The following is a 22799-nucleotide window of genomic DNA, read 5'->3' as shown; positions in this document are numbered from 1 at the left end:
CGACCTCATTGTCCTAGGAGCCCAAGGATTGGAAGTAATTCTGGGAATGGATTGGATGACTAAGTACCAAGGCCACATTGATTGTGCCCATAAGTCTATCACCTTAACCAATAGCGAAGGAATCCAAATAAAATACACCGCCACTATGCCTTCATCTAAAGCCTTCTGTAAGCAAAGTGTCGCCGGAACCCCCATCGATCTTGTCCCAATCGTTTGTGAGTATCCAGATGTTTTCCCGTAAGAGTTGCCCGGTATGCCCCCTGATAGGGATATCGAGTTCATCATCGAACTTATCCCCGGAACAAGCACCCATAGCACGGAGGCCTTATCGCATGAACCCCCAAGAGCTGATAGAACTCAAGAAACAATTGGACGATATGTTGAGCAAAGGTCTAATCCGACCTAGTGCCTCACCATGGGGATCTCCCGTGATATTTGTGGACAAGCGAGACGGTACCATCCGCCTGTGCGTGGATTACCGAAGGCTCAATGATGTAACCATCAAGAATAAGTATCCCCTTCCCAAGATTGAAGATTTGTTTGATCAAATGAATGGAGCCCGAGTTTTCTCCAAGATCGATCTCCGTACTGGTTACCATCAACTCAAAGTACGCGAGTCGGATATCCCCAAAACAGCCTTCACCACCCGTTACGGATTGTTTGAGTACACCGTTATGTCCTTTGGCTTAACCAATGCTCCCGCCTACTTCATGAATCTGATGAACAAAGTCTTTATGGATTACCTCGACAAGTTTGTTGTGGTATTCATTGATGACATTCTAATCTACTCAAAATCTGAAGAAGAGCATGAGGAACACCTACGTCTAGTTTTGGGAACCCTGAGGGAACATAAGCTCTATGCTAAATTTAGCAAATGTCAGTTTTGGCTCAAGGAAGTTGGATTTCTTGGTCATGTTCTGTCCGCTGGAGGAGTTTCCGTCGATCCCTCTCTCATCAAGTCTATCATGGATCGGAAGCCGCCAACTAACCCGACCGAAGTGAGATCCTTCCTCGGATTAGCAGGCTACTACCGTAAGTTTGTAGAAGGGTTCTCAAGTATCGCCAAGCCCATGACCATGTTGCTCAAGAAGGGTAAGAAATTTGAATGGACAGAACAATGTGAAGCCAGTTTTCAAGAACTCAAGAAGCGTCTTGTGTCTGCCCCTATCCTCACCATGCCTGATGTCACCAAGGACTTTGTAATCTATTGCGACGCTTCCAAGCTCGGACTTGGTAGTGTTCTGATGCAAGAAGGGAAGGTTATCGCCTACCTCTCTCGACAGCTGCGGCCACATGAAATGAACTACCCAACCCATGATCTGGAATTAGCTGCCGTAGTTCATGCACTCAAGACTTGGCGTCATTATCTCATCGGAAATCGGTGTGATATTTACACCGACCACAAGAGCCTCAAGTATATATTCACTCAGAGGGAGTTGAATATGCGGCAAAGAAGGTGGATAGAGCTAATAAAGGACTATGATCTGAGTATTCACTATCACCCTGGAAAGGCAAATGTAGTCGCCGACGCCCTTAGTCGAGAACCATGTTCGCTGAATGCCCGTCTCAAAATGGAACAACCGATGCTATACCAAGAGTTTGAAGAGTTCGGCCTGGAACTTGTTAGCCATGGTTTCCTAGCCACCTTGGAAGTTAAACCGACTCTCCGAGATCAAATCAAGGAAGCTCAGAAAGATCATGAGAGTATTGAAGGTATCAAACGCCGTATGGACAGAGAGGAAGTAGCTGGATTTTCCGTGGACGGAGAAGGAATCTTGTGGTACAATGGACGTCTTTGTGTACCAACTATCCCCGAATTAAAGAACCTGATTATGGAGGAAGCTCACAATACTCCTTACTCCATCCACCCCGGCGGATCAAAGATGTATCAAGATCTCAAGGAGACTTTCTGGTGGCACGGAATGAAACGTGACATCGCTTTCTTCATTGCAAGATGTGACGTTTGTCAACGAGTTAAAGCCGAACATCAACGCCCCGCTGGACTACTCCAACCTCTGCAAGTTCCCGTATGGAAATGGGATGAAGTGGGAATGGATTTTATCACTGGACTTCCACGGTCAAGCCGCGGACACGATTCCATCTGGGTAATTGTAGATCGCCTTACCAAGGTCGCCCATTTTATTCCGGTCAAGACCACGTACAATGGTCGAGAGCTAGCCGACCTCTATGTCTCACGGATAGTTAGTCTGCATGGTGTACCCAAGAACATTGTTTCTGACCGAGGACCCCAATTCACTTCTCGATTCTGGAAGAAGCTACATGAAGCTCTGGGAACCAAGCTCTCCTTTAGTACTGCTTATCATCCGCAGACAGGTGGACAGACGGAGAGGGTGAATCAGATTTTGGAGGATATGCTCCGCGCCTGTGTCCTAGCTTACGGAACCAAATGGGAGAATTGTCTGCCTTTCGCCGAGTTCTCTTACAACAATAGCTATCAGGCCAGCCTCCAGATGGCGCCTTTTGAAGCACTCTATGGGCGCAAATGTCGCACCCCTCTCAATTGGTCCGAGACTGGAGAAAGTCAAGTGTTCGGACCTGATATACTTCGTGAAGCAGAAGAACAAGTTCAACTTATTCGAGATCGCTTGAAGGCTGCTCAATCTCGCCAGAAAAGCTACGCCAACCCCAAACGCCGTGAAGTGACATTCAACAGCGGAGACTTTGCGTACCTCCGTGTCACCCCTCTCAAAGGAATGCAACGTTTCCATGTCAAGGGCAAGTTGGCACCAAGGTACATTGGTCCTTTCAAGGTCCTTGGTCGCCGCGGAGAAGTCTCATATCAATTGGAGCTACCCGCAGAACTGTCAGAGTTTCATGATGTTTTCCATGTCTCCCAACTCCGGAAATGCCTCCAGGTGCCTGATAAGCCCGAAGTGTTCAAGAACATCGACCACCGCTCTATCAACCTAAACCGGGATTTAACCTACCGCGAGAAACCACTTCGAATCCTGGAAGAGGCTATAAGGGTCACTCGCAGAAGAAAGATCAAGTTTTTCAAGGTCCGAGTGGAGTAATCATTCCGAGGAGGAAGCCACCTGGGAACGGGAGGATTATCTTAGGAGCGAGTTCCCATATCTCTTCAGCTCTTAGATCCGGAATCTCGGGACGAGATTCTTTTAAGGGGGAAGGTCTGTCACAACCCACTTTTCAAACCCTGCATATTTTCTAGCTTTAAAATTTTGGGCCAACAAAAATTTTATTTATCTTGCTACTTGGTGTGCATAGCTTGTAGTTTTGTTTAAATTGTTGGTAGTGAGTGTGTATAAACAACTTCTCACCCTAAAACCCCAAGTAACAATTTTGTGTACCAAAATTTAAAAAAGGGAAAAAATTCTTCTTGACACCAAATTGAGAAACACCCAATATCCCTCTTCGGAGAAACAATTCCCCTCTTCATCAAAAGTTTTGGGTGCATGTGTGCATGCATTAGCATGACCTCTCCTCTCTCTCCACTCACCATGACACCACTCTTTCCCTCTTTTGAAAAAAAAAAAAACCCTAGGAAGGGGGAACACTTCCCCCTCTCTTATTTTTCTTTCTTGCACATTTCTCTCTTATGGCCGTGGCCATGAGACCCCCTTTTTTTTTTCCTTCTTCTCTTTTTTCTCTCATACCCGGCCGGGATTTGGAGCCCATGTGCCACCACTTAGCCCACCCCAAATCTGGCCACAAACCTCCCTCTCCTGGACTCCCCTTTTTCCCTCCAACTCGGCCCAAGGCCAGCCTCAAGGCCCACCCGAATTTTGGCCACGGACGAGCGCCCTGGACACCCTCCCGCGCGAGACGACGCACGCGCGCGCCCGCCTGTCGCTCGACGCCTCGCTTCCCTCGCTCACCTCCTCGTATCCCTCCCTGACACCTCGAGAAGCCGCACGCCCCCTCGACTCCCTCCCGCTCGCTGCCGCTGTCCCCCTCGCGGGATTGGCCGAGGCCGCCGCCCGTCGCCCGTCTGTTGCACTCCCCGGCCTATATAAGGCCACCACCCGCACCTCCTCCACCCTCACACCGCCCCACTTCTTCCCCACCTCCACCGACCCTCCAGAGAGCGCCCGGGGCGCTGCTCTGGGCTGCTGTCCTTCCCCCGGCGAAGCCCTGCCGTGACCGCCGCCGGAGAAGACGAAGGTCGCCGGACCCTTCTGCTGCAACGCCGCCCTCTCCCCTCTGTTTCCTTCCACCCGTTCGTCCTTGAGGCCTAACCCGCCCTCCTTCTTCTCCAGGATCGCCGGGGAGCCACGCTGCCGCCATCTTCCCGGAAGTTCCTGCGGAGGAAACCGCCGGGAGAAGCTGCTGTTCGCCCGGAGGGAGTCCTGGACGCGCGCCGAGCCTGCCCCAAGCCGCCACCGACCCACCCTGCCGCCGCCGACGCTTGCTGCTCGCCGCCGGTAAGCCGCGCCCTCGTCTTCTTCCCGCCCGACGCCGGCGTCGCTGCAGGGAGACGCGAGGAGGGAGACGCCGTCTCTCCCGTGCGTAGGCCTGCATGGCCACGTCGGCCCATGCATGGCTTTGGCCCACCACGGGCCCCTCCTTTTCTCCTTTTGTTTTTCTTTTTTCTGCCCGCGTGGAAATTTCTCTGGGCCGGCCCATTCCTTTCACAGCGCGGCCCAAGACCTTTCCCGCCCAGATTTTCGTTTGAAAATCGTTTTAAATTTTTCAGTTTTGCATCTAAAAACCAGTGAACCAAATCTCTTATAACCGGAGTTCTACAAATCGAAAACTAGTGAATCCAACTGCGTTAGAAAGATATTTTTAATACCTTTCACATGCCACTGACCTCTTATTTTTAGGATTTTTATACGAATTTTTGTGTATTAAACTTGCTCTATGTATTCTGCATACTCCACTAAATTCCTAAATTCGTAGAATTATTATTTTTGACCGATTCCAATTGTAATGATCTTATTTTATTGTTGCCCATCTCAAAAAAATACCATGGGTCCCTGTAGGAAATAATTCTGGATCATTTATAATAATGGTGTGTCACATGAAATGTTGTTCATTGAAATTTTGTTGTTATTTAATCTCCCACCCCAACCCTTTATTATAAATTTGGCCAATGCATGATTTTACTTTGATACAACATACACCCCTGCATGCTTTATCATATTCTTTTAAAACTTGATTTTGAGCTATGTGTTGATTGTATGTTGTTCTTCTATTTTTTTTCGCGACGCTAGATACGAACGTGGGAGAAGCCGAAGGGGAGGATTTTGGAGAAGGTGTTGAAGAAGACCAGGGACTAGCCGGCCAAGGCAAGCCATTTACTTTGATTCCTTGATTTTCTATGTTCTTGGTTGAGATCTTTTTATTCTTCCCCATCTTGATCTTTTGCGTTTTACGGTTGGATAATTCTCTTCTTTGACATACTTGCCGCCAAGTATGTATTTATTCACTCTCGGTAGATTCGCGTACTTACTCTAAGTATGTGGATTAAAACTCACTCAATTGACACCTCCTAATTCTAGTTCAAACTTGGGTTAACATCATGATTATTGCTCCACTTTTTGATTATCTTCATCCATGCTCCGTGTGAGTATGAATGTTGTTGACACCTTCATAGTATGATGGCAACCTTGATGCTATTGTACATCTTAGTTCACACATAAACTTTAGGTTGGGAAAACCCTCAAGGTCTTACCTTGTTGTAAAAGTTTTTCTTAAAAACCTTGGGAAGATGAGATCTTGCCCATGTGTAACTTTGAGTAAAGGTTTAAATAAAACAATATTGAGGTTCTGAAGGAGAGGTGGTATGGTAACTTGGTTTTGGGAAAAACAACACATGGTTCTATGTATTCGCCCAGAACAACCAATCCGCGCAACCACATTACTCCAACATGGGCACGGGGCTTAACTTGACATTTGTTCACTTTAGCTTGAGGCACCGCATAACTATACAAGGGTACGGTTACTCCCGAGTCCGGGTTGTCAAGGTTGGGACAATAGTATAACGGGAGGCCTCGGGGCTGACCCGTCCGGAAGACACTATGGGTCTCCTGGCTTGGCGGTGGAGCCACGCTCAAATGGAGGTGTGCTGCCACGGTGCCGGGGAGGTACATACTCCATAGGGTAGGACCTCTTGCTAATTTGGATAAGCGAAAAGTTTCGACCGATTATCCGAGACCCACATACTTTCGTATGATGGACCGGGGATGATCCCGGCGGATTTATCGGATCTTGTGGGGAAAGTGCGCAAACTCTGCAGAGTAAAAATCTATTCGAATAGCCGCGTCCGCGGTCATGGACAGTTGGGATGGCCGTTGCTTAGCTGTGTTGAGTTTTGTTTTAGAAATGTTTTGCAAAGAAAAGAAATGTTTCTGTTGGTACTTGGAGTACTGGAAAAATAGTGGTGGCCATGGTGAGATGGTCGGAAAGGAAATAAAATTTGGGTCTACCCTTCCTAGGTGTTTATGTCGTGAAGAGTCTTCTTAAATTAATTCATGTAGAGATGTCTCAGATGAATCTTTAAGTGTCTCCTTCGCCCATGAAGTCGAGATGCTAACTCCACCAAAACACTTCTTCTCTCCTACATGACATATTCTTAATTGAAATTAGATATTCCCTCTTGATCTCCTAGTTTAGTTCTCGGTACCTTGATCCCTTTTATATGTTACTTTGTGAATGGTTTGCGAGTACAATTCAAAATGTACTCACGGCTTTGTCCCTGGCTATTTACTTGGCCAGACTATGAGGAGGATTTCGAAGATGATGGTGGTTATCGAGACGACTATGCGACTTAGGACGTTTCCTGGTCAGCCGCTCGTAGGGTTTAAGGCATGGATTGGGCCCGACGAAGTTGATTTGTATCCGCTGCTTTTGGATGTTTGAATTCAGCCCGATGTGGCCATTTGTGTAAGACTTGGTCATAAGACCGTTTGTAAGACTATTTATTATTTCGGTACTATGTAATGGATGTTGTAATTCTGTTTATCAGTTCGGTTATGTGCTCATGTTACACTGATCATGGGATCATGAGTGAATGCATAACGGGTATTTCGGACAGTTGGTCCGGGGTGCCACATTAAATTTCAATGTGGCTTTAGTGAGGAATTTTTAATTAAGAACTATAATCGGAATAGCTATATTCATTTTGGGTTTGAAGAGGTAGAACAATTTGTCATATTTATGGGAGCCTCTGAGATGGAATCCTTCATGGTTAAAAATTATGAAACTTGTGTTGTTTGTAAGGACCTTAAAGATTATGTCTCTTCTATCCTTAATTTTTGCAATGAAAGTTACACTGATAATCCTTATATCATTGATTATAAAGAGAGACTCATTAATGCACAAGAATGCACTCACAATTTGCGGGACCTGTGGAAGAAGAAATTGATGAACCCGAAAGCTCATTGGATGAAAAAGAGGAGGAAATTGATGAACCCGAAAGCTCATTGGATGAAAAAGAAGAGGAGAGTGATGAACAAAAGGAGGAAGAATGGATTAGCTACCCATGCCAACCTTCTAATGAGAGTAACTCTTTATCTCTTACACTATTTGATTGTCCTCCATGCTTACCGAAAGAGGTTGAATGTTATGTTCCTGTGGATTCTCTTGAAATATTCCCTATGAGTAATACTTGTGAGAATAATTATGCTACTGTTATTTATGATAATCCATGCTACTTTGATAAATCTTATGATAATGCTTTGTTTGTGCCTGATGTCGAAATGCATGGAACTAAAGAATTTTGCGTAGCAAATGTTTATGATAAAGCTCTTCATGATGGTCCTATGTTACTTGATAATATTAATTGTACTACTAATGAAAATGGGATTGGAGAGGTCTTGACATTATCTATGAGTCCCATATCTCTTGAGATTGATCAACCATCTTGTTATATTATTGATAAAAGTGTGTTTGAAAGTTTTAATCCTATTATTTTTGAGCTTGATAAAAATTATGTGTTTATGGATCATGAAAAGTATGCTGCATGTGATAGTTATATTGTTGAGTTTGTTCATGAAGCTACTGAAAATTATTATGAGAGAGGAAAATATGGTTGTAGAAATTTGCATGGTACTAAAACACCTCTCTATATGCTTAAACTTTTGAAGTTACTCTCGTTTTATCTTCTTATGCTTGTCACTTTGTTCTTCATGAATTTATTTATGTACATGACTCCTATGCATAGGAAGTGGGTTAGACTTAAATGTGTTTTGAATTTGCTTTTTGATGCTCTCTTTTGCTTCAACTCTTATTTCTTGCGAGTGCATCATCAAAACTGCTGAGCCCATCTTAATGGCTATAAAGAAAGCACTTCTTGGGAGATAACCCATGTGTTTATTTTGCTATTGTTTTGTTGTGTCTTGGAAGTTGTTACTACTGTAGCAACCTCTCCTTATCTTTATTTTATTGCAATGTTGTGCGAAGTGAAGCCTCTAATCGAAGGTTGATACTAGATTTGGATTTCTGCGCGTGAAACAGATTTCTATCTGTCACGAATCTGGGCTGTTTTCTCTGTAGGTAACTCAGAAAAATATGCCAATTTACGTGCGTGTTCCCCAGATATGTACGCAACTTTCATTAGTTTTGAGTTTTCTGATTTGAGCAACGGAAGTACCTCTTTAAAATTCGTCTTTACTGGCTGTTCTGTTTTGGCAGATTCTGTCTCTGTTTTTGCATTGTCTCTTGTGGACTTTAAGCAAGGCTTTCTAGACGTGGAGAGCTGTAGCTAATGTTTTATTGAGTTCTTGCAATGTGTCACTACAGGACCAAGGTGGATTCAAGTTTTTGAGTACTAACCCCTCTAATGAAGTTTATGAGAAGTTTGGTGTGAAGGAAGTTTTCAAGGGTCAAGAGAGGAGGATGATATATGATCAAGAAGAGTGAAAAGCCTAAGCTTGGGGATGCCCCCGTGGTTCATCCCTGCATATTTCAAGAAGACTCAAGCGTTTAAGCTTGGGGATGCCCAAGGCATCCCCTTCTTCATCAACTTATCGGGTTTCTTCTATTGAAACTATATTTTTATTCGGTCACATCATATGTGCTTTACTTGGAGCGTCCGTGTGCTTTTATTTTTGTTTTTGTTTGAATAAGATCGGATCCTAGCAATCCTTGTTTGGGAGAGAGACACGCTCCGCTTTTTCATATGAACACTTGTTCTTCGTTTTACTTTTAATGTTTAATGATAAAAGTTGGAAGCTACATCACTTATGGTTATTTGGTTGGAAACAGAAAATGCCTCATATTGTCTTGAATAATTTGACACTTGGCAATTGTTTTGAGCTCTCAAGTAGATCATGATTAAGTTTTTTCATGTAGTTTAAACCTATTAGTGGAGAACTATCGTAGAGCTTGTTGAAATTGGTTTGCATGATTGGTCTCTCTTAAGGTCTAGATATTTTCTGGTAAAAGTGTTTGAGCAACAAGGAAGACAGTGTAGAGTATTATAATGCTTGCAATATGTTCTTATGTAAGTTTTGTCTGTATCGGTTCATACTTGTGTTTGCTTCAAATAACCTTGCTAGCCCAAAGCCTTGTACTGAGAGGGAATGCTTCTCGTGCATCCAAAACCTTGAGCCAACCACTATGCCATTTGTGTCCACCATACCTACCTACTACATGGTATTTCTCCGTCATTCCAAAGTAAATTGCTTAAGTGCTACCTTTAAACAATTCAAAATTTATCACCTCTGATTTGTGTCAATGTTTAATAGCTCATGAGGAAGTATGTGGTGTTTATCTTTCAATCTTGTTGGGCAACTTTCACCAATGGACTAGTGGCTTCATCCGCTTATCCAATAATTTTGCAAAAAGAGCCGGCAATGGGATTCCCGAGTCCCAAATTAATTAACCAAAATAGACACTCCTCCATGGTATGTGATTGTTGGACGGCACCCGAAGGATTCGGTTAGCCATGGCTTGAGAAAGCAAAGGTGGGGAGGAGTGTCATCATAATAAAACTAAATAAAATGGCACTCCTTCATGGTATGAGATTGTTGGCAGGCACCCGAGGATTCGGTTAGCCATGGTTTGTGAAAGAAAGGTTGGAAGGAGTGCCACCCAAAAATAAAATAAAATGGGAGCCGCTCTTTGAAGGTTTGTCTCGGCAAGGGGGTTAGAGTGCCCACTACCATTCGTTGACAACAACAAACACCTCTCAAAACTTTACTTTTATGCTCTCTTTATGTTTTCAAAACCAAAGCTCTAGCACAAATATAGCAATCAATGCTTCCTCTCGCGAAGGGCCATTCTTTTACTTTAGGTTGAGTCAGCTTACCTACTTCCTTCCATCTTAGAAGCAAACACTTGTGTCAACCGTGCATTGATTCTTACATACTTGCTTATTTGCATTCATCATATTACTTTGTGTTGACCATTATCCATGAGATATACATGTTGAAAGTTGAAAGCAATTGCTGAAACTTAAATCTTCCTCTCGTGTTGCTTCAATGCCTTTACTTTGAATCTATTGCTTTATGAGTTAACTCTTGTGCAAGACTTTTGATGCTTGTCTTGAAAGTACTCTTCATGAAAAGTTTTGCTATATGTTATCTATTTGTTAGCAACTATAGATTATTGCCTTGAGTCACTTCATTCATCTCATGTGCTTTGTAATAGTATGATCAAGGTTATGTAAGTAGCATGTCACTACATAAATTATTCTTTTTATCGTTTACCTACTCGAGGACGAGTAGGAACTAAGCTTAGGGATGCCGATACGTCTCCAACGTATCCATAATTTCCGATGTTCCATGCTTGTTTTATGACAATACTTACATGTTTTGCTTGCACTTTATAACGTTTTTATGCGTTTTCGGAACTAACCTATTAACAAGATGCCGAAGTGCCGGCTCTGTTTTCTGCTCGTTTTTGGTTCCAAAAAGGCTGTTCGGGCAATATTCTCGAATTGGACGAAATCAACGCCAAACATCTTATTTTTCCCGAAGGCCCCGAACACCGAAGGAGAGTCGGAGGCGAGCCAGGGGGGCCCCACACGACAGGGCCGCGCGGGCTCCACCCTGGCCGCGCCGGCCTATGGGGAGGAGGCCCCGTGGCCCCTCCGACTCCGCCTCTTCGCCTATTTAAGCCGTCCCGGCCTAAAAACGCGACACCTTTTGACGAAACTCCAGAAAGACTCCAGGGGCGCCGCCGCCATCGCGAAACTCCAATTCGGGGGACAGAAGTCTCTGTTCCGGCACCCTACCGGGACGGGGAAGTGCCCCCGGAAGCCATCTCCATCAACGCCACCGCCTCCATCATGCTCCGTGAGTAGTTCCCCCATGGACTACGGGTTCTAGCAGTAGCTAGTTGGTACTCTCTATCCCATATACTTCAATACAATGATATCATGAGCTGCCTTACATGATTGAGATCCATCTGATGTAATCGGTGTTGTGTTTGTTGGGATCCGATGGATGATACATTATGATTAGTCTATCTATAAAGTTTGTGAAGTTATTGTTGCTGCAATCTTGTTATGCTTAATGCTTGTCACTAGGGCCCGAGTGGCATGATCTTAGATTTAAGCTCTATAATTATTGCTTAGATTGTATCTACAAGTTGTGTGCACATGTCACTGTCCGGAACCAAAGGCCCCGAAGTGACAGAAATCGGGACAACCGGAGGGGATGGCGGTGATGTGAGGATCACATGTTTTCACCAAGTGTTAATGCTTTGCTCCGGTACTCTATTAAAAGGAGTACCTTAATATCTAGTAGATTCCCTTGAGGCCCGGCTGCCACCGGCTGGTAGGACAAAAGATGTTGTGCAAGTTTCTCATTGCGAGCACGTACGACTATAATTGGAAAACATGCCTACATGATTAATAAGCTGGATGTTCTAATTTAATGCTTTGAATCCTATCAATTGCCCAACTGTAATTTGTTCACCCAACACTTGTCACTTGTTATTGGAGAGTTACCACTAGTGTAGATCGCTGGGAACCCCGGTCCATCTTTCATCATTATATACTCGTTCTACATGACATTGGAAGTAGTATCAACTATTTTCCGGTGCCATTGCTCCTGTGTTATTGCTACTGCTGCTATGTTACTGTTACTATTGCTCTCATACTACTGCTGCTTTCACATCACCCCTGTTATTAGTGCTTTTCCAGGTGCAGCTGAATTGACGACTCAGTTGTTAAGGCTTATAAGTATTCTTTACCTCCCCTTGTGTCGAATCAATAAATTTGGGTTTTACTTCCCTCGAAGACTGCCGCGATCCCCTATACTTGTGGGTTATCAATAACATCACAAGAGTAGCACATAGACTAATAGTGATACAAAACTCATATGAATCTCAATCATGTAAGGCAGCTCATGAGATCATTGTATTGAAGTACATAGGAGAGAGATTAACCACATAGCTACCGGTACAGCCCTTAGCCTCGATGGAGAACTACTCCCTCCTCATGGGAGACAGCGGCGATGATGAAGATGGCGGTGGTGTCGATGGAGGAGCCTTCCGGGGCACTTCCTCGTCCCGGCGGCGTGCCGGAACGCGAGACTCCCGTCCCCAAGATCTTGGCTTCGCGATGGCGGCGGCTCTGGAAGGTTTCTCGTACCGTGGCTTTTCCGTATCGATGTTTTAGGTCAGGGACCTTTAAATAGGCGAAGAGGCGGAGTCGGAGGGCTGACGAGGCGGTGACACAATAGGGGGGCGCGCCCCCCCCTTGGGCCGCGCCGCCCTGTCATCTGGTTGTCCTGTGGCCCCCCTCTGGTTGCTCTCGGGTGTTCTGGAAGCTTCGTGGATTTCTAAGATGCTGGGCGTTGATTTCGTCCGATTCCGAGAATATTTCCTTACTAGGATTTCTGAAACCAAAAACAGCAGAAAACAAGCAATCGGCCCTTCGGCATCTCGTCAATAGGTTAGTTCCGGAAAACGCATAATAATGACATATAATGTGTATAAAACATGTGAGTATCATCAATAAAGTAGCATGGAACATAAGAAATTATAGATACGTTTGAGACGTATCAAGGTGCAGTCCTCCCTCAACGACAGAGGCCACCGAAGCGTGTGGCCGGGTGTAGTGGGAGAGCAGGGCAGGGAAGTGCGTCGCAAGCGCCCCACTAGGGAGCCACTTGTCCATCTAGAAGGACATCGATCTCCCGTCCACCACCGTCGACCTGGTGATGGCACGGTAGAGAGGGAGGCACTTTGCAACGATCCTCTCAAGGAACGAGGGAGTGGAAGAGCAGTCACCGAGGTTCGGTCCAGAGTGAGCAATGAACCATTCCTTCCATGGAAGGGAGTCAGAGCAGTGTAACCTATGCACGAAACTAAGCAGCAAACACCTGTTCTACCGGTGGAGGTCCTTGATGCAGAAACCGCCCTCCTGTTTAGATAGCAACACCTTGTCCCAAGCAATTAGACATCGTGCACCGGAACAGGAGTCCTTCCCAGTCCAGAAAAAAGCTCGACGTCTCTTATCAATACTTTCCAGCATGGGCGGATCCAGGGTATACTCAATGGGGGCGGATGCCCCCACTCAATTCTCACTCACCTTGTAATTAATTAAGCTAAGAACTGATTTGCCCCCACTTAGCAAATATATTTTCACCACTTAGCTAATTTTTGCCCCCACTAAAAATTTGTCCTGGGTCCGCCCATGCTTTCCAGCACACCCACATGCAACAAGTATGAGAACATGTAATAAGTAGCAAGGTTATTCAGCACAACATTACACAAGACAAGTCGGCCACCAGAGGAGAGGAGGTGCGCCCGCCATCCAGAGAGACGACGGTCGAAAGAGAGAATAAGGGGGTGTAGGCGGAGGCATGCAGCTTGGTAGGGGAGAGAGGAAGCCCAAGATAAGGTTGGGGAAAGGATGAGATAGGGCAGCCAAGTGTGGAGGCCATCTCGTTCGCCAAGAGGGGGTCACATGCATGGGAATGAAACAGGACTTGTGGAAATTGATAGCAAACCCAGTAGTAGACGCGAAGTCCTCAAGGACCCTCTTGAGGCAGCTAGCTGCCCCCTGCTCAGCCTTACAGATGATCAGAGTGTCATCCGCGTATTGCAGGACCGGACACGGTGAGTCCGGGGAGATTGGGTGGGAAAGGGAGCCCTCAGACCAGGCTTTGCGAATGAGGCGTTGGAGGACGTCGGCCACGATGATGAAAAGGTACGGGGAGAGCGGATCCCCCTAGCGTAGTCCATTTTTGCACCGGATCCAGTCCCCAGGAACCCCATTGAGGAGGATCACGGTATGACCGGATCCGAGGATGCGCTCCATCCAGACACACCAAAAGGTCATCGAAACCACGGGCTCTGAGGATGGCAATCAGGCTAGCCCAGTTGACGAAGTCAAAGGCTTTCCGGAAATCAATCTCGAAGATAGTGGCAGGGGCTTTCCTTGTGTGGCAACACTGGATAAGGTCGGCAGCATACACAATATTCTCCGAGATGCGCCGCCCAGAGAGGAACCCAGTTTGATCGGTATCCACCATGCCGTGGATAACAATTTTTAGTCTAGTCGTAAGGACCTTGGTGATGACTTTCATGATGCAGTTTTGGAGAGAGATAGGCCGGAAATCAGAGGGAGTGGCGGAGTCAGTCTTAGGCAGAAGGACAAGGAAGGCCCTATTAATACGAGAGAGATCAAAGGATCCGTCATAGAAGGAGGAGAACACTTTGAAGATGCCGTGTCCTAGAAAGTGGAGAAAAAAGCAGGACCAAAACCATCCGGACGAGGCTAGACAATTTGTTCATCGACGAAAAGGCGTCCCTAATTAATTTCCTGTTGAGTGAAGGGGACACTGAGGCAGGTTGAAAGGGAAGGAGCATCCGGGTAGAGGGAGGGGAGGTCGAACCTCCAGGAAGTGGTGGAGACCGTACCCAGCAAGTTGGAGAAAAAGGACTAAAGGATGTTGGCCTTACCGGCATGGTCAGAGGTGTCGACACCATCCACGGTCAGAGACGTGATGATGTTGCGACGGAGCTTGCACGTAGCAGAGGCATGGACAAACTTAGCGTTTTCGTCCCTTTCCAAGACGAACTTGACTTTAGCCCGCGCCTTCCAGTAGAGGAAAGGTAGAGAGCGTCCATCGTGAGCCACCGCAAATTGTTTTCTCCTTCTTGAAGAAGGTCGAAGAGGTTAGTGAACACTCTCCATGTTCCGTTGTTGAGGTTGACGAACAAAACAGGACCTCAAAATAATCGTGGGTCATGTATACCGTCGACCTTTGACCTAACTGCCTACCACGTCATCCATCCTCACGCAGTCATACAAGTCGTACTGTCACAGCCAGCCACGAGCGCAGCGACCTCCCCCGCGCCATCTTCGTCACCGTGTGCGCGAATCTGCCCTGTCGTCAGCCACACGCCCAGGAGCAGGCGGTTACGATTTGGTTCCCGATCAGCACCGACACGGCAAAATCTCCCCAAAAAACATCCCAAACATTTCCCAAAGCTGGCGCCGAGGTGATGGGTTCGGTGGAGCGGAGCTGGCGACGGCGGCCGCTGATAGATGCTACGCGGAGTGGCGGCTCCGACGCCAAGCAGCGGCCGCCCCCAGCTGGTTCCGCGTAACGGCGTGAGGTTGGTGCGGCGGATTCGCCTCTTCTTCTCCGGCTCTGTTTGGGTTTCCTGCTGCCCTTGCTTCGCGGCGGATCTATCTCCATCCGTTCGAACTTCGACCTGGGCGCGCACGCATGCGGGCGCGGTTGGTTAGCTGCTGGTTTTTCTCCGTGGTTAGTTGGTTGGTCTGGTTGGTCTGTTGGCTGGTTCAATCTCGCAGCTGTTTCTGACCGCCGCCGTTGCTCCTGGCCCGTGGTTTGGGTGGACATTGTTATCCTTCCGCTCCAGGTTTCCTTAACGATATCATCGCCCATCGTAGGCTGACCACAGACTGTAGGATCCTGGCGACGATCCAAGCATCTGACTCGATATGACAGCGAAACTGGAAAGTGAGGTATAGGGATGCATATCTGACGCGCCGTATCTGTGATTCTAACAGTTGCTTAATAAGCTACAAAGGAACAATAGAGATGCTTAAGCTACACATTCTCTTCTCTGGAATGTCCAAATGAACAATAGAGATGCTTAAGCTGCGACGTTTTCTCTTCTCTGGAATGTCCAAATGAACAATAGAGATGCTTAAGCTACAAGTTCCTCAAGTTCAGAATTCATGACTAAAGAACAGGCCGTACGGCTCATGCCATATGTATGCTGCCGCACCCAATAGGCAACTGCATTTAGTGTGTGATTTAGTATACTAACAGTGTTCCATGCATTAAATTAGCGGGAGGTGCATAACTAATTGCTGCAACTCATGCAGCGTTTCTCCATAAGATCGTTAGACCATGTTGTTCCTGTTTCCTCTGTAAAACATCTACTAGCAATTTTCTCTGTTCTGAAATCTAACGAAACTTGAGGAAAGTGACGACTCTGCTCTGTTCAGGCAAGCGGAAGAAAAATGATAAACACTGGCAAATGAGGTGAAGTCCTTGGTTTGCTGAATGCTGCATCAGAGGTTGTCCTAAAGCTATTCAGGATTTACCAACAATCGCCATCTATTCTTCGTCATGATTGCAGCAGGAAGGTAAATCTGTAACGGGATGCTGCATGCTTGTTTTCCAGTGGAATCTCAACTATCGCTGTTTAAAATGAAACTGATGGTTATGTAACCAAGGGTTTCCAAATATTTCACAAGTTTACAAACTAGGGGATTGCCCATTATGCCTTATTTATTTCCTTATATAAAACATAATTATCTGGGAATTTTGTTAGTAACAGTTATCTTGGAGTGTATAGAAGAAAAACACCCTTCTTACCTTAGAGCAGGTCTAACAGACCCCCTAAACCACGCCGGACTTGTATAATTCCGGCGGTATACGGAGTGCGGGCGAAAATGGCCGTCTAGCAGGCCCCCTAAACGGTTCACCCCGTATCTAAAATATACAGGGCCCTGGGAATTTTCTCCCTCGCCCCTTACTTATAGAGGGTGGAGGGGCTTGTAGGGGGTGAAAACTGCACTCTGCACCACCGGACCTCGCCGCGCCGCCGCCAAACAAACTCCACTCCGGCGACCAATTCCAGCCAACGAGCTCTAAATTCTATCAAATCTCTACCAATTTCTTTCAACCCATCAAGATTTCTATCAAATAATGAAAAAACTAGATGAATTTTGAAGCAAAATTCCGCGTTCTCCCACTCGGGGCGGAGCTGGCGGGACGGGGCGGAACTGGCGCCGGCGCGGGCAGGGCGGGGGCGCCGCGACGGGGCAGGGCCAGGGTGGCCATGGCGGCCTGAGGCGGCACAAGGCGACGGGGGTCATGGCGGCCTGAGGCGGCACAAGGCGACGGGGGCCATGGCGGCCTGAGGCGGCGCAAGGCGACGGGGGCCGCCCGCGGCCTGAGAAGCGGGGCGAGGCGGCGGGGCGGCGCGTGGCAGCAGCTCGGGGCGGCATGTCCGGTGGTGCGGGGCGGCAGGTCCGGTGGGGCGGCAGGTCCGGCGGCGGGGCTGCAGCGCGAAGAGATGAAAAAAGAAGCATATTCCTCTTTTACAGTTTTCGTATACGGGGACTGCTAGACGGGAGGCGTTTTTGTCCGGTTAAAAGTACTCGCGTTTTATATACAGGGCCCTCTACACGTGTTTTACGGGGCGGAAATTTAAGGGGTCTGTTAGACATGCTCTTAGAGCATAATTCATCCGACATAAATCCTAGTGTGTATGAGAGGGATGTCTGTTTTCCCCTTTCTAGTTTCCTACAATCGAAAAAATTGTAGTTCCTTCCTTTTTGTTAACAAGAATGGACCATTCCAAGTTAAGTTAATCAAAGGTTAGTTATCCTGCAAATACTGTTGCTAGTTTACACCAACGGCTCTTTCATGCTTCCTACTTGTCTGTTTAGCAATCAGCAGACACAATGATGTACAAATGTATAGTACATGCACCTTTGTGGGGGTAACCATCCTACCAATAAGAAGCATCAAGCAGAAGTTCATATCTAAACAACTAAACTGGTATACCGTTACATAAACTCCATCCAGTAAACCAAATCACAAATAACACTACTACCTTCCTTGCAGGCAAGTTTTGGTTGATCTGGCCTGAGGGCATACCCAGACCAACAAACAGCTTATTCTACCCTGCTCCCTCAGTAGTTCTTTACAGCCTACTTGCTGCATCCCTGCCCAATATTGTAAGAGCACAGCAACTTTAGATCTATGGTATATTACACCAGAGCATGTCCTAAAAACTAATCAGCAGGACCATATAGACAAGACTCTTTTCTACTGCTCCTGTGTTACTCTCATGTAGGTCATGTATGGGGTCATGGGGATACAATTGGGGACTTTATGTCCCACCAATAGCTCAACCAAAGAGTTCTAATTCATTTTTTTTTCTCAAAGTTTAAACTAAAAACCCTCAAACGAACTTGGGATATAAGTGGGATCCCACATAATACCCTAGTTATGTAATCACTACCCAGATTGATAAGCCTGACATAAGAATGGCCTTGTTGTTCAAACACATCATCATTTTTTATACTAAGGCTGTCTTGGTATCACGGTGGATTATATTTATCCCATTTTCCTAACTCAAACCAGATTCTTCCTATTCTATCGTTTAACTAACCTATTTATTCATAATTCTGAGGCTATTGTTCACACCAGGTTATAAAGTAAGTTGAGCAACCGCCAACCTCAGACCGAGTCTCGAAACGAAGGACTACAAGAATGAACTTGAAAAAAAAAAACAATACTTACAAGGCATGTTTTAAGGAATCTACTAAGGTAAGGTAAATGCGGAACATGAATTATCATCTTTATGCTGGAATATCTTTAATTTCTATGAAGTGCTTCAGACTTGAGAATTTCTCTCCAGTGTTTGAAATGTAGGAGTATGCCTACCCTAACTTGTTTGGGAATAAGGGCTTTGTTGTTGTTGTTGTTTGAAATGTAGGAGTATATGCCCTTTTGTCTTTGTGTTGTATGTCACGTGTTAAGCCATGGCTGGGAACAATCTTTATGTCAAAAAGAGAAACACATTACTTCGTCTCGATACTTTTTCTAATCCTCATGGTGCACAACCCACAAGCTGTACTTTCAACACAACAGTCAAAAGCAAAATTCCTTGTGAACTTTACTCTTACCCAAAGTCAATTTCATTTACAGTTGCCTTCTAGAAAGTTGGGTAGGGTTTAATAAGTTGATCTCTTCTCAGATTACAAGCTGTTGAGCATCACATAGCGAGGAGAAATATAATCACAAATATCTTTTTCTTTTAGATTTAGAGCTGTAAGAGCAAATACAACCAGTCTTCCGGCGATCCCATGGATGGGTGTGTGCTATGCGGTTGCTAAACTTGCTCTGTGCTTTGTCTTCTGGGTATTATGCTGGAGCTGGATCTCTGTACTTCCGCAGTTTCTTTAGGTGAAAAATGGGTGTTGTCTGCCTCCTGAATAAAAACACAGACCGTTGATCTACCTAGCACATTTGATGCTTCACTACTTAAGTTCTACGCTCTTGAGCATTTGATTTATCGAGTGAATTTGGTTTATGCAGAACTCATAAGTCACGACTGTGATTCATGAAATGTGGTTGATCATATTCGTCCAGGCTGCTTTGTGATTTTCTGGAAGCTTGTTCAAGATCCAACAGTATTATGACTGCAGAATACAGCATGTTAGTTTCTATCCCGTTCACAAATCAACCGGTTAAATCCCAGTTCTGCTCACATCCCTTGATGCAAGCTCTTGGTACATGGTACCATTATTGGAGCTCAGGTTTGCATGGTAAAATCTTGAAGTTGTAACTTTAGCAGGCAAATGATGTTAGGTCGATGGGAGCGTACTGTCAAGTTCCTTTATGTCTGAAAGGGACTTGTGAGCCTGTACCCCATGCAGCATCACGTCTACACATTACTGCTACACAGTAACTTGTGCCACTATATGGCAAACCCAACACTAACTCACACAAAAGCGATGTTTACCTTGCCCTCTCTGCCTGTCCTCTACCCCTCCACCACTGTTTGCTGATGACGGAGAAGATGGTAGGGGTGTTGGTGTTGGTGGGGCGACATCCATTGCTGTTGCATGCTAGTTCAGTCACTTGGCAGACTCCAGAGCCTGCACCTGTCTTCCTCATTGTTTGTCCTCCTTATGGGCAGCATCCAGTTCTGAGAACAAAGGTATGCCTAACTGTTGCTTCTTTGCTGTTTTTTCTCATCTTTGAGCTATGTACATGTAGTTTTTCAGTGTGTAGGAGTTTCAGGAGAAGGTAAACACAGCAGGATACATGAATCAAGATAGGATGCACCGTAATCGCTGATCAGGATGGGATGCAGGAGGAAGCTCAGGGTCCACTTTGAACCACGGTACAGACTAAGGCATAGCCTAGTGGTGGGGAGGGGCTGATGCCTTCCCACCCACCCGAGTTCAAGTCCTCATGCTTGCAATTTTGGTGATGTTGTACCCCTGCTATCAAAATACCACGTGGCCCCTCCCACGTTGGAAATCACTTTGAACCACGGTTGATTTCGCAGCAGTATTACGGGTAGCCATCTTTTGGGACTAGAAGCAGCAAGTAAAACCACAGTTAGATGTTCTGACGACACATGAACGCTACAGGGTGAAGTATTTACCTGTAAATTTTGGTTGAAAACTACGGACATATGCCATATATGCTATTAAAATAGGATAGCATATAGTGTGAAAAGCCTCATGTTTTTTTCTTTGGACTGGCCATCAATAGCTATGTTTTCAACCAAAATTTATAGGCGCAAATTTGATCCCACAACATACAAACTTCTGAAGCTTGTCTTTCCAGGTGTGTATTTTCGATTTGGGTACCTTGGTGCCCAGGCTCGGATTATTTTCGATTTATGTGGAAACCCTAGCTCTCTAGGCTCTGGAAGAGCAGTCTTCGGAATAAGCTCATTGTTTAGTTGTCTTATACAGTTAAATACTAAAGTGTACTATGATTCAGCCTGGGTATCCACGATGTGGAGGGAAAGCTGATGACTGGTGCTCTAGGTGATTCCCCTCTACAGGGTCAATGTCAAGCCTACTACTGTATAGGTTGGAAGTTCAGACTTCAGAGTGGTGGAACAGTGAAGAGATGAAAGCTGCAGCAGCACAGCCGGACGGAGCTGGCAGAACAAAACTTTTGACTTTTAGCTCCATGTATAATACAGCAAGTCAAGACCAATAATGCAGAATTTTGTACACCAATAATTTCGCCATAGATTATATACGGAGTGAAAAACGAGAAAGAAAAACAATCCCAATCCATCAATCAATCAGCCTGCGCAATCCTTGAGATGCAAGCGGAGCGAGAGGGAGCCACTTGGATGGAGGAGCGAAAGTAACAGCGGCGGGCGACAGCGATTCGCGAACGCGTCGAGAGGAGAGAAAATCAAGAGAATACGGGCAGGGCCGTGAGATCAGATCACGGGATCCGACGGCGCCGCCGGGTCCGAGGCGGGGTGGAGCGCCCGGATCTTGATGTGGTAGCGCGGCGGCTTGCTGTCGGCGGCGGTGTCGTGCTCGTGGTAGCCGTAGCCGAGGTGGGCGCCGCACTTGCGGCAGAGCAGGCGCGTGCGGCGCGCGAAGAGGCGGAGCGAGCGCACGTCGAGGCAGCGGAACTCGTCCAGGTGGCCGAACCGCGTGTCGTCGATGGCCTCGAACACCACCACGCTCCTCCGGCGATGCCTCGCGCCGCCGCCGGACGCCGTGTCCCGCGCCAGCGAGCTCAGCTTCAGGTCGTACCCGCAGGCCCCGCAGCTGCACGCAGAGAGCTGTCAGCCCAGATCGAAGCCAAAGTGCTGTTACATCGGATCGAAGGAAACAGGGAGCGGAGGAGGAGGTGAGGTCGACGCACCAGTAGGTCACGGTGGAGATGATCATGGGCACGGGCGGCTTCGCCATGATTGCCGACGAGAGCTTTTTCGGCGCAGATCAACTGTTCGATTGAGGTTTCGTTCTCCCGTGTGCGGTCGAGTCACGGAGAGTCAGTGTGTGTATAAATAGGACGAGGAAGTAACGCGTGGGGCCCGCGGGCGCTGACCGCAAAGAATCCACGCGAGCGGTGGAACGTGCCAATGCGCATGCTCGGCTGGGCGGTGGTGCCGCCCATCTCTGCCCACGTTGCAACCGGCCCTTGTAGCTTTTTTTTTTCAAAAAAATACTGCTATAATAATGTATTTATTTTTCGAAAATTTCACCAATCTACTAATAGTTATCCACATTAGTAAAAAAAGCTCTGAACGTAGTAAAAATACAATTAGGCCATAATAATCTTGTTAACTCTATATTACTACTTTCCGTTGCCCATCAGCGGCACCCCCAATTCGTTAATCTTAGTTGGGAGAAGATGTGTGTCTCGAAAAAGAATGGAGGTATGGGTTTCAGGAATTATGAAGATTTCAATCAGACACTGTTGGCTAAGCAAGCCTGGAGAATGGTCACCTCCCCCAATTCGTTGTGTGCCCGGGTTTTACGAGCTAGATATTTCAAGGATGGCGACTTCTTGACAGCAAGATGTCCCAAACGGGCCTCCTTCACTTGGAAGAGCATCATGCATGGCAGAGATCTTTTGAAGGAAGGGCTTATATGGAGGGTCGGGGATGGTTCGGCGATTGATGTTTGGAACCATAACTGGATTCCGAGATCAACACTAAAACGTCCCTTTGGCCATCGTCCGGGTGTGCAGGTTGCAAAAGTTAGTAAACTACTGGAACCAAATAGGAATGGCTGGGATCAAAACAAGCTGAGTGATTGTTTCTTTGAAGCTGATGTTGCCGATATCATGAAGATTCCTGTGGGTAGGGCTGGATCCGCTGATTATATGGCTTGGAATTACACCAAAAATGGGATTTTACTGTTCGGTCGG

The 22799-nt window shown here is 46.4% G+C and overlaps 1 protein-coding gene across 1 annotated transcript; it reads right to left on the bottom strand.

The window, feature by feature from the left end:
- Positions 1-21054: 21054 nt before the first annotated feature.
- Positions 21055-22043, bottom strand: LOC124646801 (uncharacterized protein At4g08330, chloroplastic-like). Its single transcript, XM_047186860.1, has 2 exons — positions 21975-22043; positions 21055-21705 (listed from the first exon to the last, which is right to left on the bottom strand). Exons 1-2 carry the CDS (start codon positions 22041-22043, stop codon positions 21352-21354), a joined length of 423 nt encoding a protein of 140 aa, XP_047042816.1. The 3' UTR covers positions 21055-21351.
- Positions 22044-22799: the final 756 nt, after the last annotated feature.

The sequence above is a fragment of the Lolium rigidum genome, chromosome 4 (assembly GCF_022539505.1).
Source record: "Lolium rigidum isolate FL_2022 chromosome 4, APGP_CSIRO_Lrig_0.1, whole genome shotgun sequence".
Classification (NCBI taxonomy): Eukaryota; Viridiplantae; Streptophyta; class Magnoliopsida; order Poales; family Poaceae; genus Lolium; species Lolium rigidum.
The sequence above is the reverse complement of the archived record's forward strand: the minus strand, read 5'-3'. Positions and strand labels throughout refer to the sequence as shown.

What these genes read in the sequence shown, in the direction of transcription:
- LOC124646801 (XM_047186860.1), bottom strand. Translation starts at nt 22,043, where the DNA reads ATGGGCGGCACCACCGCCCAGCCGAGCATGCGCATTGGCACGTTCCAC. An exon ending in GCTCGCGTGGATTCTTTGCG is followed by an intron (nt 21,706 to 21,974) that starts GTCAGCGCCCGC and finishes CTGGGCTGACAG; the next exon opens with CTCTCTGCGTGCAGCTGCGG.